This window comes from Furipterus horrens, unplaced genomic scaffold (genome assembly GCF_987537825.1).
Source record: "Furipterus horrens unplaced genomic scaffold, mFurHor1.1.pri manual_scaffold_2, whole genome shotgun sequence".
NCBI lineage: Eukaryota > Metazoa > Chordata > Mammalia > Chiroptera > Furipteridae > Furipterus > Furipterus horrens.
This window is the reverse complement of record NW_028327172.1, coordinates 155941910-155960219: the sequence shown is the minus strand read 5'-3', so window position 1 is coordinate 155960219 and position 18310 is coordinate 155941910. Positions and strand designations below refer to the sequence as shown.

Sequence of the window (18310 nt, the reverse complement as noted above, 5' to 3'; positions counted from 1 at the left end):
ACTTCAGGCTTTGCCTGTATATTGGCTGTCACCCTTTGTGGGAACTTAGAGCATATCTTCATTGACTAGTTCATAGATTGGGAGAGGTGAAGACAGAAATAGATACCTGACAGCTTTTCTAAAACAGGCCAAATTTTAATTATATCAAGAATCTTCATTTAATACACAGATAGCTGACCTTTCACTCAGGTTTTTGGTTGGTTTATTAAAGAAATGAAAATTTTTGTTGGCTATTTTTACTCTAAAGGCATTCCAGCAACCCTGGCATTGATGATTCATGGCCTACATCAGACGATGAAGACTCCGGTTCTGATACCAAGGTAAGGTGCTCCGTCATGAAATTAATGTTCCTGCTCTTAAAATTTAGTAGTGGTCTACCTATCGTTGTTTTGTTTATAACGAAAAATTAGTCAAAGCAAACCATTTTGGTGGAAATATGATATGTTGCATATTTTTTAACTTTAAGTATTGAAGGTGGGGGGCTGGGAAATATATAGTGATAGAAAAATTATATTGGAGGAAAGTTTACCACAAACGAGGAGGTAGGAAATTTGATCAGGGATAAGGATTTTTAATGTGACTTCTAAATCATACCAGCATGATTTTTACAATACACATGCCTAAATGATTCTTTAGTGGATCCAATTACTTACTGTAATAATCAAGAAATCTTGATGTCTCTCAGTTCCAAAACTATATATTATATAATATATAGTATTTTTTCTCCTTGGACTGCTTTTATTTTGGTATCATATTGTTAGGAGAGAGTTTTATTTTGTTTATTTCTAACTTGGTTAGAAATAATATTTATTTGAACTGAAATAATATTACAAAATGTGTAATTTTAGAAATTTAAATTGTCTTTCTCAAAAACTGTATTGCAAAAGGATTCCATTGTGTTTTAAATCATTCCATTGAGAGTCTTTTAAATTATTTATTTAAAGAATACATGTTTTGCTTAAAATAATAACCAGCTCTAGAAGCAGAAATTCTTAATAACCAAATAGTAAAATATCAAATTTCAGAAAATTTGTTGTTGCTTTTTAAACTTTTTATTTCAGTTAAAATTAACCTTCAATATTGTATTAGTTTCAGGTGTACAGCATGGTGGTAAGAGAGTCATATAAATCACGAAGTGATATCCCTAGTTAGGCTAGAATTCCCATGACATCATATATAGTCATTATAATATTATTGACTGTATTCCCTGTGCTGCATTTTGTATCCCCATCACTGTTTTGTAACTACCAGTTTGTGGTTCTTAATCCCTTCATTTTACTACCTCCCCACCCCCACCACAGCACTGGTAATCATTAATTAGTTTGTTCTCTGTATCTATTAGTTTCTTTTTTTGTTCGTTTGTTAGATTCCATACATAGGTAAAATCATACTGTATTCATCTTTCTCTTTTCAACTTACGTCACTTAGTACAATACCTTCTAAGTCTACCCATGTCAGTGATTTTTAACTGGTGTGCAGCAAGAATTTTTAAAACATGCAATGCTGGACTGTTTAGTCATGACCTCTTTTCTCTTAGATTGTAAAATTGTTTTAAATGGCAAGAGTCAACACGACAATAGCCATCTGATCTGGAGTGAAAGAATCAAAATGATATCTGTCTTTGTCATATCGGCAAAAAATATATTTTTGGGTGTGCCACAGAACTTGAGTAATTAGTTTATGTGTGCCATGAGATGGAAAAGGTTGAAAATCACTGTTTCATGTTATTTCAAATAGTAAGATCTCATCATTTTTTATGGCTGAGTAATATTCCATTGTATGTATGTACCACCTCCTGTTAATCCAATTGCCTATTAATGGACATTATAGTTGCTTCCATATCTTGGCTAGTGTAAATAATGATGCAGTGAACACAGGGATGCATGGATCTTTTCGAATTAGTGTTTTGACTTTCTTCAAATAAATACCCAGATGTGGTATTGCTGGATCATACTGTTTTCCACAGGGGCTGCTGCAATTTATTATCTTACCAACAGTGCACCAGAGTTCCCTTTTCTTCACATCCTCACCAACACTTGTTTGTTGACTTATTGATGATAGGCATTCTGACAGGTGTGAGGTGACATCTCCAATTGGTTTTAATTTGCATTTCTCTTATGAATAGGGATGTTGAACATCTTTTCATATGTCTATTGGCCATCTGTATGCCCTTGTTGAAGAATTATCTATTAAGATTCTCTGCCCATTTTTTAATTGGATTGTTTATGTTTTTAATGCTAAGTTCTATGAGTTCCTTATATATTTTGGATATTAACCCTTTATTTTGGATGTATCATTGGCAAATATCTTCACCCATTCTTTAGGTTGTTCTTTTTTTTCCTGTTGATGTTTTTTTTTTTTTTCCCTGTGCAAAACTTTTTAGGTGGATGTCACATATATGGGTTTTGTTTTCTTACTCAGCCACACTATGTTCTTTGGAGTATTTAATTAATTTACACTTAAAATAATTATTGATAGTTATGTAGTTATTTCCATTTCATTATTCATCTATATATTTTTTTTCCAAGAAATCCCTATAACATTCTTATAATACTGGTTTGGTGATGATGAACTCTATTTATTTCTGTCTTTACATCTCCTGTGATTCTAAATGATATCCTTGATGAGTAGAGTAATCATGTTTGTGGTTGTAGGTTCTTGCTTTTTATTACTTCGAATATTTTGTACCAATCCCTTCTGGTCTGCAAGGTTTCTGTTGAGAGATCAGTTGACAGTTTTATGGGAACTCCCTTGTAGGTAACTAAATGTGTTTTTTCTTGCTGTTTTTAGATTCTTTTTTTTCTTTTTGTCTACCTTTATCATTTTAATTATGTTGTGTCTTGGTGTGGGTCTCTTTGGGTTCATTTGGCGGGGGCGCCCTGTGCTTTCTAGATTTGTATGTTTATTTTCTCGGTCAGGAAAGATGAGCTTTTAGTTACTATTTCCTCAAATAGCTTTTCAATCCTTTGCTCTCATCATTCTTGTACCTCTATATGTAAATGTTCTTATGCTTGATGTCACCCCTGAGGTCCCAATAGCTATCTTTATTTTTATTAAATATATTTCCTTTGTTTTATTGATTGGGTGTTTTCCACTACCTTGTATTCCAAATCACTGAATAGATCTTCTGCATCATGTAATTGACTGTGGATTCCAGCTAATGTATTTTTCATTGCAGTTATATAGCTTTAATTTCTATGTCATTTTCATTAATTTTTAAAAAATATATATTTTATTTTTTAAGAATATTTTATTGATTCTGGTGGTATAGTTGTCCCAGTTTCTTTTCCCTTTGCTCCCCTCTGCCTAGTACCACCCTTCCCTCCAGGAATCCCACCCCTCTTAGTTCATGTCCATGGGTCAATGCATATAAGTTCTTTGGCTTCACCCTTTCCTATATTCTTAACTTCCCCCTGTCTATTTTGTATCTATCAATTATGCTTCTTAATCAATGTACCATTTCCCCCTTTCTGCCCCTTCCCCCTCCTAGCTGATAACCCTCCAAATGATGCCTACACCTATGATTTTGTTTCTGTTCTGGTTGTTGGCTTAGTTTGTTTTTGTTTTTATTTTTTAGATCCTGTTGTTGATAGTTGTGAGTTTGTTGTCATTTTAATGTTCATAGTTTTGATCTTCTTTTCCTTCAATAAGTCTCTTTAGCATTTCATACAATGATGGCTTCGTAATGATGAACTCCTCTAGCTTTACCTTGTCTGGGAAGCACTTTTATCAGCCCTTCCATTCTAAATGATAGCTTTGCTGTATACAGTAATCTTGGTTGTAGGTCTTTGCTTTTTATCACTTGGAATACTTCTTGCGAGTCCCTTTTATTTATTTATTTATTTTTTATGTTGTTTACTGTTTTTAAGTATAATTTATTGAATATATAGTTATAATAGTTCCAATTTTTCCCCCTTTATTCCCCTCTTCCCAGCACCCCTTTCCCCCAGCAATCCCACCACCCCCAGTCCATACCCATGGGTCGTGAATCCAAGTTCTCTGGCTTCACCCTTTCCTAAATTATTCTTTTTAAAAAAATAATCTGATGCTCCTCTAGCTACTAGCTGCTTCAAGCTGGACATGGTCGTCATCCTACCTACCCTTAGGTCCAGAAACCCCTAATAAGAGTGGAGGTGTGGAGGGGAAGGTGGCCTTCCCACATGGGGAAGGATCGTTCAGACTCCAGGTCGGTTGGCTGTCCCTGGACAACGGCGTACTTGGTTTAACAGGTTGCCATCCTTGTTGTATTCTGGGGGCAACAGATTTGGCAACAAGGTTAAAAGGCATCATTCAATCCATAACTACTAGATGAAAAAAGGCAGGCATTAATTTTTCAATGTCCCACATTAGAGAAAAAAGGGCTTCTTTGGAGGAAGGTGTGCAAGGCACCTCACACTTTTCCAAAACCCTTTTGCCTACTATACTTAGTTTGGGCTGAGGGGAATATTTTAGGTTTCCCCCCCTCAGACCTCTGGACCTTTTCGGTCCAAGCCATTAGGATAGAAAACAGGAACCAGCTTTAAAGTGAAGCCCACAGACCACCCCATTCTTCACCAACCCAGCCACTTAGTTCAGCCAAACCGTTGAGTCTCAGGAGGCAGCGCTGCAGACAGGATTAAGTGAGGCCTATACATACAGATAATCACTCAGGTAATGAGATCCTAGGCTTATGCCCTTTGAAAACAGAAAACACATGTTAATTTATGTAACATAACCCACAAACAAGTCTCTAAATCTGTAAGACTGTCTTATTGGAAAGACATCCAGTTTCAGGGCATTTGACATTCTTCTTGCCTGTAAATTAAATATCTTTGATGATACCACAGACATAGTTTAACTTTCAAGTGAAAACATTTTAAATGAAAAAAAACTTTAAAGATGGCTTGCTGCACTACTCTATAGTCTACCACTGAGCATTGTGATTATCCTTGAATAATGATTTTTCTCCCTAAGAATACTCTCCTTGTCATTAAAGGAACAGCATTAAGTCCATTTTTAATTTATCCTGTTCATTTGCATAAACACAACAAGAGCAGCAAATGATCCCTTATTATCTTCAGTTCTGCTTTGCTGGAACTTATGCAAGGAACATTTAGGGTGACCTTCAGCCTGCCCTTCAGGGCACAGAAGCTGAGTCATATACCTGGCATTCAGCTTTGCGTGTACACCCCTGTCTTTTCCAAGTCCTTCTGGTTTTCCATTGTGCCTTAAGGTCTCTTCTAGCCACCTTTCAGGAAAACAACCTTCATTCCTTCCCTGGAAAGATTGCTGTGGACTGTACAACCAACCACGGTACCAGGCCTTTTATCTCATGGGCTTTTATTACCTTCTAAGGTCAACCTTAGTTCCTCAGGGTTTTTTGGTAACAACCAGAGCCCAAGCATGTCTCCTTTAGGCATGATATTCCAGTCACAGTCTTGGTAAAAACAAAAACAAAAACAACAAAAACATCCATTAAAAACTGGTCTTACTAGTTGTATGCAAAGAAACTTATGTCATTACTTTCTTCTTTAGAATGCTAAACTCTGGAGTGATCAGATAGGGAGAAAAATACACAGTGTGATGGAAAATCCTTGTCCTTCTAATATTCACTGAACTGGCATTTCCATTCTTCATATTTTTATTTCCCCCCAACTAAAAATTTTTTGTTTCTTTTTCCATTACAGTTGTCCCACTTTTTTCCCCCTTCTTGCTTACTTGCACCCTGTCCCCTCCTTCTCCTACATTTAGTTCCCAGTCAGTTGTCCATGTTCGTGGGTCATTTATACATGTTCTTTGACTAGACCCTTTTCCTTCTTACTCCCTTCTCTCCCTCCCGCCTCCCCCCTTGTTACTGTTAGTCTACTCCTTGTTTACATACCTCTGGTTCAATTTTGCTCATATGTTTGTGTTGTTCATTAGTTTCCTGTAATAGGTGACAGCATAAGGTATTTTTCTTTTGCTGCCTGGCTTATTTCGCTAAGCATAATTCTCTCTAGTTCCATCCATGTTGTTGCAAATGGTGGGAGTTCCTTCTTTCTTTCTGCTACATAGTACTCCATTGTGTAAATGTACCAGTTTTTTGATCTACTCATCCACAGATGGGCACTTAGGTTGTTTCCAGCACTTGGCTATTGTAAATAGTGCTGCTATGAACATAGGGGTGCACAGATTCTTTTGAATTGGTGTTTCAGGATTTTTTGGATATAATCCTAGCAATGGAATTGTTCGTTCAAAAGGTCGTTCCATTTTTAGTTTTTTGAGGAAAGTCCAAACTGCTTTTCATAGTGCCTGCCCCAGCCTGCATTCCCACCAGCAGTGCACCAGGGTTCCCATTTCTCCACATCCTCTCCAGCACGAGTTGTTTGTTGATTTGTTGATGATGGCCATTCTGACTGGTGTAAAGCGGTATGTCATTGTGGTTTTTATTTGCATCTCTCTGATGGCTAGTGATGTTGAACATTCTTTCATATGTCTATGGACCCACTGTATGTCCTCTTTGGAGAAGTGTTTGTTCAGATCCTTTGCCCATTTTTTAATTGGATTGTCTGTTTTCTTGGTGTTGAGTCGTATAAGTTATTTATATATTTTGGAGATCAATCCCTTGTCTGAGGTGTCATTGGCAAATATATTTTCCCATATGGTTGGTTCCCTTTTCATCTTGCTGATCTTTTCTTTTGCTGCGCAGAAACTCTTTAGTTTGATGTTGTCCCACTTGTTTATTCTTTCCTTTATTTTCCTTGCCTTAGGAGATATATCAGTGAAAATGTTGCTATGCAGGATATCTGAAATTTTCCTGCCTATGTTTTTCTCTAGGATTTTTACGGTGTCATGGCTTACATTTAAGTGTTTGATCCATCTTGAGTTTATTCTGTTGTATGGTGTAAGTTGGTGGTCTAGTTTCATTTTTTTTGCATGTCCCAATCCAGTTCTCCCAATACCATTTGTCGAAGAGGATCTTGCCAGTTCCTTCTTGCCTGCAAACTTTGTTTGAGAAATCAGCTAATAATCTTATAGGCACTCCTTTGTAGCTAACTCTCTGCTTTTCTCTTGGTGCTTTAGAATTTTCTCTTTATCTTTAACCTTTGGCATTTTGCTTATGATGAGTCTTGGAGCGGTCCTCTTTGGGTCTAGCTTGTTTGGGACTCTCTGTGCATCCTGGACGTGTATGTCTATTTCCTTCAGGAAATTGTGAAGTTTTCCTTCATTATTTTTTCACATAAGCTTTCAATTTCTTGCTCTTGCTCTTCTCCTTCTGGCACCCCCATGATTCTTATGTTCACATGTTTAAAGTTGTCCCAGAGATTACTAAGCCCTTCCTCCTTTTTTTCAATTCTTTTTTCTTCCTTCTGTACTAGTTGACTTTTTTTCTTCCTTATGTTCCAAATCACTTATCTGAACCCTGGTTTCCTTCCCTTCACCACTGTTTTTGTGTGGATATTTTTTCGTTTCACTTAGCATAGCTTTCATTTCTTCCCTTAGATGTTTGTCATACTTAATCTTCTCTGTCAAGTCTGTGAGCATCTTTATCACCAGTGTTTTGAACTCTGCATCCGTTAGGTTGGCTGTCTTCTCGTCGCTTAGTTCCCCTAGTGGAACCTTGATCTACTCTCTTTTAGGGCAATAGCTCTCTGTCTCCTGAACTTGACAGCTTTCTGTGTTTGCCTCTGTGTCTTAGAGCTGTCGCACCTGTTACGTTGTAAGGGATGGAGCCTTAGGTATTCGTCAGTGTGGGATGACGTGTTTCACCACGTGTGGTGCTGTATGGAGGAGAGGGGTCTGAGAGGGAACAATGCCGCTTGCTCAGTACTTGTCCCCTCTCAGGCAACTCTCCCACTTCCCATATGCGACTGGCTCCCACTTGCTGTTGCTTGGTGATGGTTCCTAGAATGGGTGGGCTTGTGGATGTTCTAGGACCATGGGGGCCCTCTAAACAAATGGACTCTGCTGAGAGGCCAGCAGTTTCTTCCTCCTCCCCAGCTCCCACTGGTTTTCACAGTCAGAAGCAACGTTGCTTTATTTTCCATTGAGCTGCAGGGTCTGGTCTGGGATTGGCGTTGCTCCCCAGCTTTCCCTCCCTACTTTTAAAATTATGACTGTGCTTTTTGCCACTGGCCACAGCCACTGCCGTGCTGCCGCCACTGCCACACCACATCTTCTCCTCCCCCACACCCCAGCTCTGCCCCTCCTATCTTTTTGGATGAGTATTCCTTCTTTATTTCTTTGTTTGCTGGATTTCCATTCAGTTCGATTTTCTGATCCTTCTGGTTGTCTTCTTTAGTTTTGAGGTAGATGTAATCGTTCTTAATTGTGGAGGGAGACACAGCATGTCTGCCTACGCCTCCATCTTGGCTCGAAGAACTGTGTCGTTTTTTATGTTTATTGTCTTTGTTGGCGTTCTCACTGAGTTCATCTACTCTTTTTTTAAAATTCATTGATCATCCTTTTTACCAGTATTTTACACTCTGTATCTGGTAGATTGCTTGCCTCCATTTTGTTTATTTCTCTTTCTGAAGTTTTTTCCTGTTCTTTCATTTAGAATATATTTCTTTGTCTCTTCATTTTGGCTGCCTGTCTTTGTTTATGTGTATTAAGTAGAACTGCTACGTCTCCGAGTCTCAGTAGGGTGGCCTTATGTAGTTGGTGTTCTGTGGAGACCAGTGGTATAATCTCCCTGATCACCTGAGCTGGGTGCTTGTTGGTTGTGTGTGCCTTTCTGTTATATTTGAGCCTTGATTGCTGTTGCCATATCAGTGGGTGGTATTGACCATCAGGCTGACTGGCTGTAGGATAGGTTGTGGTTAGCTATTGTGTTGGGGATCAACGTCACCGAGTGAAATTTGTTATTGCAGGATTCTGATGCCTGCTGAGACTACCCTTTTGTGTTTGTCATTTGTGAAGCTAATTGGGTGGTGTTCTGGTGTTGTCTGAAGCTTGTCACAGGTGTGTCAGTACTAGGGCCTCTTGGGAAGGGCTCCAGTGCAGTCCCATGTCAGCTGCTGCTTATGTCCAGCTGGGGCCACCTGGTGGTAGCTGCCTGTGCTTTCCTTGGAGGCTCCTGAGAGAAGCTATGCTGTGACTTGAGGCTGGCTGCTACTATTGCAGTTGGGAGCTGCTTAGCAAGAGTTACAGGACATGCCAATATCAGGTGCTGCTTGTTTGGAGTTTGTGTCTTTTGAGAGATTTTAGGGAAATCCACAGCATGGGTCAAGGGCAGCAACTTGTAAATAACAGCCACACAGAAAGGTTCCAGCCTGTGCATAGAGTTCACCTCCACCTACCAGCTCTGTGTGGAGAGAGCTCAACATAGGAACAAGGTGGTGGAGGGAGCTTATCCTCCAGCCTTGCCCTGAAGCCAGACAATTCAGTTCCTCCTCATATGTCCCTGATGTTTTTACAGCGACTACCCAGCTCTAGCGCTCAGAGTGATTGCATCAGTCAATGAGTATGTTTGTGTTCTGTTCAGCTAGTTTTAAGGTGGTTCTCGAGGGTTGTTGTTCTGCAATTTATAATATTGATATGGTCTTGGAAGGAGTCAAGCACAGCATTTACCTGCTCCACCATCTCGACCAGAAGCCAAAAAAGCAATTTTTGTATTATATTTTTAAAAAATATTTATCCAAAATCCTCTATCATCTTGTAAATGTTCAGATGTTTTATTATTATAGTTATTTAAATATTCATTTTAAATTTCCTGCATCACTATAAGCTACTCTGGAGATTAGGAAACATAACTGGGCATATCCTGGAGCACTTAGAATAAGGCCTTACAAGTAAAAAGCATTTTTTAATATTTTTGAATGTAGTATAAATGAACAGACAAATGGAGTTCTGTGTAATGAAATGTTAAAGGCATCAAATATCCTAATTCAATTATTTGAATTTCTAGAAATATGACAAATTCAATTGAGTCATGTTGAGGAAATATGTCATAACTAATTAGGAAATAAGAAATATGTGAGCTTATAATCTTAGAATAAAAAATTTAACCTTTTCATAGCCCCATCTCATGTTCCATTAAATGTATATCTTTTCAAGCCATACAATTTTCCTTAGAATCTGGTTATTTATTCTTTCTCCAAGTGGAAAGCAGATGTGTTAGAAACATTTTTTTCCCTATTTTCCTCTCTCTCTAGTAATAATTTACAGCTTCGAGTTGTCCTAGATGACCATGTTCAGATAACTGAATGAATTATTTTATGTGACAGAATTAAACTTTTTATTACAGTGGTAGCCTCTATTTTGTGTATTTTCATACATATTTTTATATATTTGTATCTCATATATAATGTTTCTTTTATACATACTTAATAATTTTATAAAATTTGTGTATTTTAGTAGACAAAAATATATAAAATAGAGGCTTTTTATTTTATATATATTTATATTTTACAAAATTGTATATAAAAACATAATAAAATATGTATAAAACAGAAGCCTTTATTCAAAATATATTCCTAATAATACTAGCTCTGTAGCTTCAGCTTCACTGGAGAGGATACTCCAGCGTCATCGCAAGATGTCGATTCAACACGGGAGGAGACAGATACCGTGTCACTCCCGAGTTGGACTGCACAGCCATTCTCGGCGGTGCAGATAGACTCTTAAGAAGCTACACCATCGTCTCTCGAGACGGACGGCTGCCGACGATGACTAGTGTATTACTCATATTATAAATATATTCATATACACTGAAATTATATATATCTTTTCTCCATATTATGCTTTTCTTTTGTTTTTCTTCTCTTAGGCTTATTCTTGATTAACTGGTTATATCTCTTGTTTTTCTTTCTCTTCCCCCACCTTTTTTTCTTGATTTACAACTAGCCGAAGTTTTTTCTTGCACAAAAACATTTCTTCAGTGTCAGTTTTTTCAGTCCATCTCTCTGTGTATTCTTTGTCAACATAGTTGGTCATGGCTTTCTGTTTAATATGTGTGTGGCCCCACAGGTTTATTCTTTTCTCTTTCTTGGAGGAAGCTTAATTTAAACAATCATTTCTTCTTAGCTTTTTGATAAACAGAATAAAAGCAACCTTCTATTTGCAATGCCAACCTACCTAAATACTACTAAAAACTAAACTCTTGTACTTCCCCATACAAGAAATAATTCATGTAATTATATCAGGCATAATAATTATAAAATATAAAAATAAACAATTTGATTTTCTTAATGTTAATTTTTTGTAGTAGTACTCTGAACTACCTAGTGGATATCTAATAATCTAATGGATATTGTAATATTTTCATAATATTCATACAGAGGTAAAATAACTCATAATCCTCACCCCATGAGAAGATGAAGGTTAGTAAATGGCAGAACTGGGATATGACTTTACATCTGAATGATTTAATTTTTGTGTGAGATCACATAGGAATGCTGAATATTATTACTGTTTTCAAATTTGATACTTAAAGATATGATTTTTTTTTCTAGAATGTCATGAAGCCAAGTTTAAGAAAGCTAATGAATGCTATTCAACAAACCCCCCAAAACAGTAAGCTACCTGAAGGCTGTCTGTATTTGTGTTATTCACTGATTAGAAGTTACAGATCTTTTCATGTATTATTTACTGTGTTTTACTGCAGATGCAAATTATGCTGTTGTGAGATCAGAAAATGGGACCTTATATGAGAACAATAATTTTCATAGTGAAAATGAAGATGTGGTTGAAACGTTTCCCAACACATCAGAAGTAGTCCAGGGCTTTTCTCCACCAGCCTATTCATCACTTGAACCTCTTCTAAAAGGTCCTCCCATGTCCTTAGCAGTCATTGCTCTTACAGAGGTAAGTTGTTTTGTTACTTTAAATGTTTTTATTTCATGCTTTTTCACTCACTATACCCCTGCGCCTTATATAGTAATGATAAAGATCCTAGAAAAAAAATGGAATTCCTCAAGATCATAATAGAAAACAAGTATAATAAGAAGAGCAATATATGTACAGGATTGGGATTTAACAGTTCTTACATATGCCATAATGGAAGGGAAAAATTTGAAAGCAACTGGAAAGAACAGGTAGATGTACGTGAAGATAATGAACAGGATGAAGGAGAAAATTTCATTTAAGAAGAGCAAATGAAAATAAAGATTTAATAACAGTGTCAAGATGAAAAGATTATTATAAAGAAACAACAGAAATAGGGGACTAAAGTGAAGGCAGGAACTCACTGTATTATGAAATATGATAGAAATAATTTTAAGTATAAATTAGAAAAAGAAGCCTAGATAATGAAAAACTGCTCAGACTCTTCTGAATTACTTATAGCTTATTTTTATGAAGAACTAAAGGAAAATGTAATTGTTTTCATTTAAAGTTGTTTTTTAAAATGCTCATCTTTAAGTTTAATAAATTGATATCTTATATTTTACCTAGCAAACCTGTGTGCATAAATAATGAAAATTGAAATCTGTTTTAGGCCTTATCAGATTTATTATGAATTATGAATTTTTGCCCTTCTTTTTCTTGTTAATAATGTATTAACTCTTTGGTATGTACTTAACTTTCTAAATTAATTTATCTTACACTTCAGTATAATCTGGGTAGGTGTTTCCAATTTTTTTTTTTTTTTTGCCAGTAATGAGAGAAAATAAGCATTTTATTTTGTGTTTCATTCATTAAAATTACAAGTTATGATTATGGGGACTTCCTGTCAAGATGACTGCATAGGCTGACATGGCTCGCCTCCTCGCACATCCATATCAGAATTACAACTAAAATATAGAACAACCATCACTCAGAACAGTCAGATATCAACTACGGAATTAAAGAAACCAAATCCATCCAGACTGGTAAGAGGGACGTAGACGTAGAGTGGGCTGGACCCACACCCATGTATGGTGGATAAAAATTCAGGAGGGATATCTTAAGAGTAAGGAGTCACAGACTCCTCAGCCCAAGGGTTCCAGTGCCTGGAAGATAAGTCACCACAAATTGTGGCTGCAAAAACCAGTGGGAATTGAGTCGCTGGAAGAAACTGCTGGAGCCCCAAGCAGTTCATCTTTAAGTACCCATACATGGACTCACCTACTCAGACTCATTCCCTCAGAATTCCAGCATCAGAGTAGCAGCTTGAAAGGCACCAGTGGCATAGAGAGAGAAACTGAATTGTCTGGCATCAAGGCAAACAGAGGCCATTATCTCTTTTCTAGACCCTCCCCCAACAGAGCCAGCAAGCTGATGCCACTTCATCAGCTGGGCTACAATTTTCAATCCGTCTTGGAGGTCTCCAGAGACTCCACCACACCCAACATACAAGCCCACTCATGCTGCTTTTCCATATGAATGGATGGTCTTGGTTCATGCTTCACAATTTCCTAAACCCTATCACACAAGTAACAGCTGACTTTAGTGAGCCCCAGGCCTGGCACTAGCAACAGCCAGCCTAGATGCAAAGCTCAGCTTTGCCTGGGAATCTCAAAGCCCAGCACAAGTAGCAGCCATCTCGGATTGCTTTATAGCTCAGGCAGAGTGGCCCTGGGAAAAGCACAGGTGGGGGGAGTGACCTTGCCCTGCAACACCTGGGAAATCCTAGAGTTTGTGCACCCAGCAGACAGCTATAGACACAGAGCACCACCACCCTACCTCTGCACACTGATCCTCCATGGAGGGAAGAGGTTGGTGGTCAGTAGTCACAGCCAGTCCTTGCAGCTGACTAGCTAGGTAAATCCCTCCCATTGACCTAACATCAATCAAAGCTCAACTATAAGAGGAGGGTGTACTCAGCCCACACGAAGGGAATACCTTGAGTACCCAACTTGGGTGGTAGGGGAGGCTGCACCACTGGACTCTACAGGGCACCTACTAAATTTGGCCACACTACCAAGACATATAGTCAAAGCAGCACTACCTAATACATAGGAACAAACATAGGCAGTCTGCCAAAATGAGGAGACACAGAAACGTGGCCCAAATGAAAGAACAGAATAAATCTCCAGAAAAAGAAATAAACAAAATGTAGATAAGCAATTCATCAGATGCAGGGTTCAAAACACTGGTTATAATGTTGCTCAGGGAATTTAGTGAGGATCTCAACTGCATAAAGAAGATACAGTCAGAAAGGGAGGATACAGTAATTGAAATAAAGAACAATTTACTGGGAAACAAAAGTAGAGTATATGAAGATGAGCATCAGACCGATGATTCGGAACCTAAAGAAGCAAAAAACAACCAATAAGAATGAGAAGAAGAAAGAATCAGGAAAAAAATGAGGATAATATAAATACCTTCTGGGACAACTTCAAGATGTCCAACATTCATACCATATAGGTGCCAGAAGGAGATGAGAAAGAGCAAGAAATTGGAAATCTATTTGAGAAAAATAGTAAAACTTCCCTAACTTGGTGAAGGAAATAGACATGCAAGTCCATGAAGCACAGAATCCCCAACAAGATGGATGCAAAGAGGCCCACTTCAAGACACATAATTTAAATGCCAAAGGTTAAAGGTAAAGAGAGAATCTTAAAAGCAGCCAGAGGAAAGCAGAGAGTTACCTACAGGAGAGTTCCCATAAGACTGTCAGCTAATTTCTCAAAGGAAACTGCAGGCTAGAAGGGATTGACTAAGAAGTATTCAAAGTCATGAAAACAAGGACCTATAGCCAAGATTGCGCTACCCAGCAAAGCTAACATTTAGAATTCAAGGGCTGATAAAGAGCTTCCCAGACAAGAAAAACTAAAAGGAGTTCATTGTCACCAAATCATTATTATGAGAAATGTTAAAGGGACTTATTTATGAAAAAGAAGAATAAAACTATGAACAATAAAATGGCAGAAATACATATCTATGAACAACTGAATCTAAAAAACAAACTGAGCAAACAAGAAAACAGAGACTGAATCATGGATATGGAGAGCATTTTGATGTTTGCCAGATGAGAGGCGGGTGTGGGGGAATGGGTGAACAGGTGAGGGGACGCACAAGTACAAATAGGTAGTTAAGAATTGCTATGGGGATGTAAAGTACAGTGTAGGAAATGGAGTATCCAAAGAACTGATATGCATAACCAACGTACATGAACAATGGGGGGGGGGGTTTCCTGAGGAAGTAGGGGTGCTGGGTGGAAGGGGGGAAAATGGGGAAAATCAGAACAGCTAATAGCATAATCAATAAAATATAACTTAAAAAATAAAAATAAAAATTATGATTATATAAGAAGTTCTTAATCTGCTCATTAAATGAGAAGTAAATTTTAAGCTGAAATACTCCTAAATAAAATTAAAATTACTTTTCTTTTGGTAGAGATTCGTTTTTTTAAGTTATTTTTAATTGTATGATTTCTTTCATATGAAATATCCAGAATAAATTAATCATAGAGACAGAAGGTAAGTTAGTGCTTTCCAGGGACTGGGGATGGGGGAACTGGGAGTATTTGTTTAATGAGAATGGGGTTTCTTTTGGTATGATGAATATGTTCTGGAACTAGAGCTGATGGTTGCACAATATGTGAATGTTCTAAATGCTACTGAATTTTTCACTTTAAAAAGGATAATTTTATATTTTGTGAACTTTACCTCACTCAGTAAAAAATACTGTCATAATAATTAAATTAAGATAATGTTACATTTCATTTTATTTTTAATTTTTAAACTACAGTTGACACTCAATGTTATTTAATATTTGTTTCAAGTGTACAGCATGGTAGTCTGACAATTATATAATTTATAAAGTGATCTCCTGATAATACCAGTACCCACCTGTCACCATACATAGTTATTATACTATTATTGACTATATTCCTTGTGCTGTACTTTACATCCCTGGTGACACTGGAGCAAAGACTTGATAGAGGTGAGACCATGTGCCAAGGACAGTCTGAGGCTAGCTTGCTTCAGGCGGAGGCCCCAGCCAAGGTGACGGATCTGAGGTACACATGTTCTGTAACACGAAGAAATGAGGGAGGCACTCACTAGAAAGTGTCTGCAGGGTGTGGGGATTGAGAAGCTGCTGAGGACTTTTGTGTACAACAATAAGGAAACATCCACAGGTATTTTGAACTCCTGAGAGCTTCCATATAGACATTGGGTGGTGGCATTTGTGTATACAGCGTGGTTGAACATGGTTTTAACCTGCAATAGCATCAACCCTTTATTAGGAGAAGTGGGACTTTATTAGGGCTTTTCTGTTGCGCTGCTGCTAAAGAGACTTACTATGAGGACTCAGTGAATCCACAAATGACGTGCAACGTGTGCACACATCAGCCACGGACAGGTTAACCTTTCTAGCTAGGGAAAATGGGAATGAAGGAACACCAATGTAATGATCATCGAGAGGTTAACTATCACTACTGTGAAAAGGAAAAGAGGAAACTTTAAGAAAATACAAGCAATCATGTGACACATATTTAGATGCAGCAGAGAGGGTATAAATTTCAGGTTGGCATCCATAAAATTCCCTAAGGGGGAAAATACACAACATATCAGGTTCAACTATAAATCAGAGCAAACCCAAATCAGAATGAAGGGAAGGATTTAAATATAACCAAGGCCCCAAGGTGTGACACCGTAGACAAGAGAGCCCACTTGGAACTTGTACTTGACTTTCTCTCGAGCACTCCCAATAGAGCTACCCAGTAAAGAAAAGAGGCCAGGGTGGGGATTAAATTTATCCATCCATCAAGAGTTTGTTTGTTTAAATTATGCAAGTGCCTTTGGTAATGCCATGCGCTTCTCTTCCTATGGGAGAAAGGAAATTATATCCAGAGAAGGGTAACAAGTATGGAAGAAGAGCCTGTTAAGTGAGAAAGGGCTGAAACACTCAGGCATGTTTAGCAATCAGAACGGAAACTTAATGAGGATGAGAGGGCTGCAGGAATGGAAAAAAGAGGCCACGTTTGTTCCGTAATTCCCAATTCCCTGATCCGCAGGCCAGTGTTAGCAATCTGAGTGTTCTGAGTCGCTGTTTCAAACCTTTAGCTGGCTGCCCGTTACCCCTTGAATTATGTTCACACTCTTTTCCTTGCCATTCGAAGCTTTCTTCATGTGGCTTTAAACTCTTGTCCAGCTGGGTCATTAGAGTAATCAGCTTCCTATACCCTCCAACTCCGAATATTTTGTGCATTTTCCTGGTTGTGTGCCATCCATCTCCTAATACCTTCCTTCTCCGCTCGATTCCATCTTTTGAAAGCATTTAGGGTCCGGAGAAAATCCCACCGTTATTCACAAAGCCTACCCCCTCCAACTGAATGGGCTGCTTCTTCTGCGTTCCCACAATCCTCGGGTGCCCTTTCTGACACTGACCATGGACTGTCTTTTTTTCTAATATTATGTATTCAGAGAAGGAAAACTCTGACTCCAAAAAACCTTCGCTGCCTTGCGGCATACCTCTTCAGGGGAAAGGCTAAGGGAGTAAACCCCGACAGAAAATCCGGAGCCGGAGTCCCTAAGGCGGTTTGACGTTGTAGTCAACACCGGCAACTCCTGCGGCGCACCTGAAGCCAAGCTGTATTGACTCCGTCTTTCCCTTGGACCCTTCAGCTGCGAAGAGAGGGGGGGTCTGCTGCATGGGCAACAGCAGACCCTCCATATCACCCTGCCCAGGCTCTGTAGCTTCAGCTTCACTGGAGAGGACACTCCAGCGTCATCGCAAGATGTCAATTCAACACGGGAGGAGACAGATACCGTGTCACTCCCGAGTCGGACTGCACAGCCATTCTCGGTGGTGCAGATAGACTCTTAAGAAGCTACACCATCGTCTCTCGAGACGGACGGCTGCCGACTGACTTTACATCCCTGTGACAGTTTTGTAACTTTCTATTCCTTTCACCTCTTTCACTTATCCACCCCACTCCCCTCTCATGCAGGTACCCTTATGTTTGTTCGCTGTATGTATGAATGTTTCTATTTTCTTTATTTCTTTATTTTGTTCTTTAGATTTCACATATTAATGAAGTCATATAGTTTTGTCTTTCTCTGTCTGACTTATTTCACGTACCATAATTCCCTGTATGTCCATCCATGTCACAATGGTAAGATTTTATTCTTTTTATGGCAGAGTAGTATTTCATTGTAAACATTTACTAAATCTTTATCCATTTGTCTATTGATGGGCACTTGGGTCGCTTTCATATTTTGGCTATTGTCAATAATGCTGCAATGAACATAGGGATGCATATATCTTTTCAAATTAGTGTTTTGGATATTTCACATATATTCCCAGGAGTTGTTGGGTCATATGGTAGTTCTCTTTTTAATTTTTTTAAGATTTAATTTATTTATTTTTAGAGAGAAGGGAAGGGAGGGAGAAAGAGAAGGAGAGAAAAATCAATGTGTGATTGCCTCTCACATGCCCCCAACTGGGGACCTGGCCCGCAACCCAGGCATATGCCCTAACA

General features: G+C 38.3%; 1 protein-coding gene across 1 annotated transcript in view; it reads left to right on the top strand.

The window, feature by feature from the left end:
* ANKRD26 (ankyrin repeat domain 26) overlaps positions 1-18310 on the top strand; it is a 127795-nt gene that overhangs the window by 20360 nt on the left and 89125 nt on the right. The window contains exons 8-10 of the mRNA XM_090267369.1: positions 257-320; positions 11415-11475; positions 11567-11766. Of these exons, the coding sequence (XP_090123495.1) occupies positions 257-320; positions 11415-11475; positions 11567-11766 (325 nt within the window). The remainder of the gene's footprint in view (positions 1-256; positions 321-11414; positions 11476-11566; positions 11767-18310) is intronic.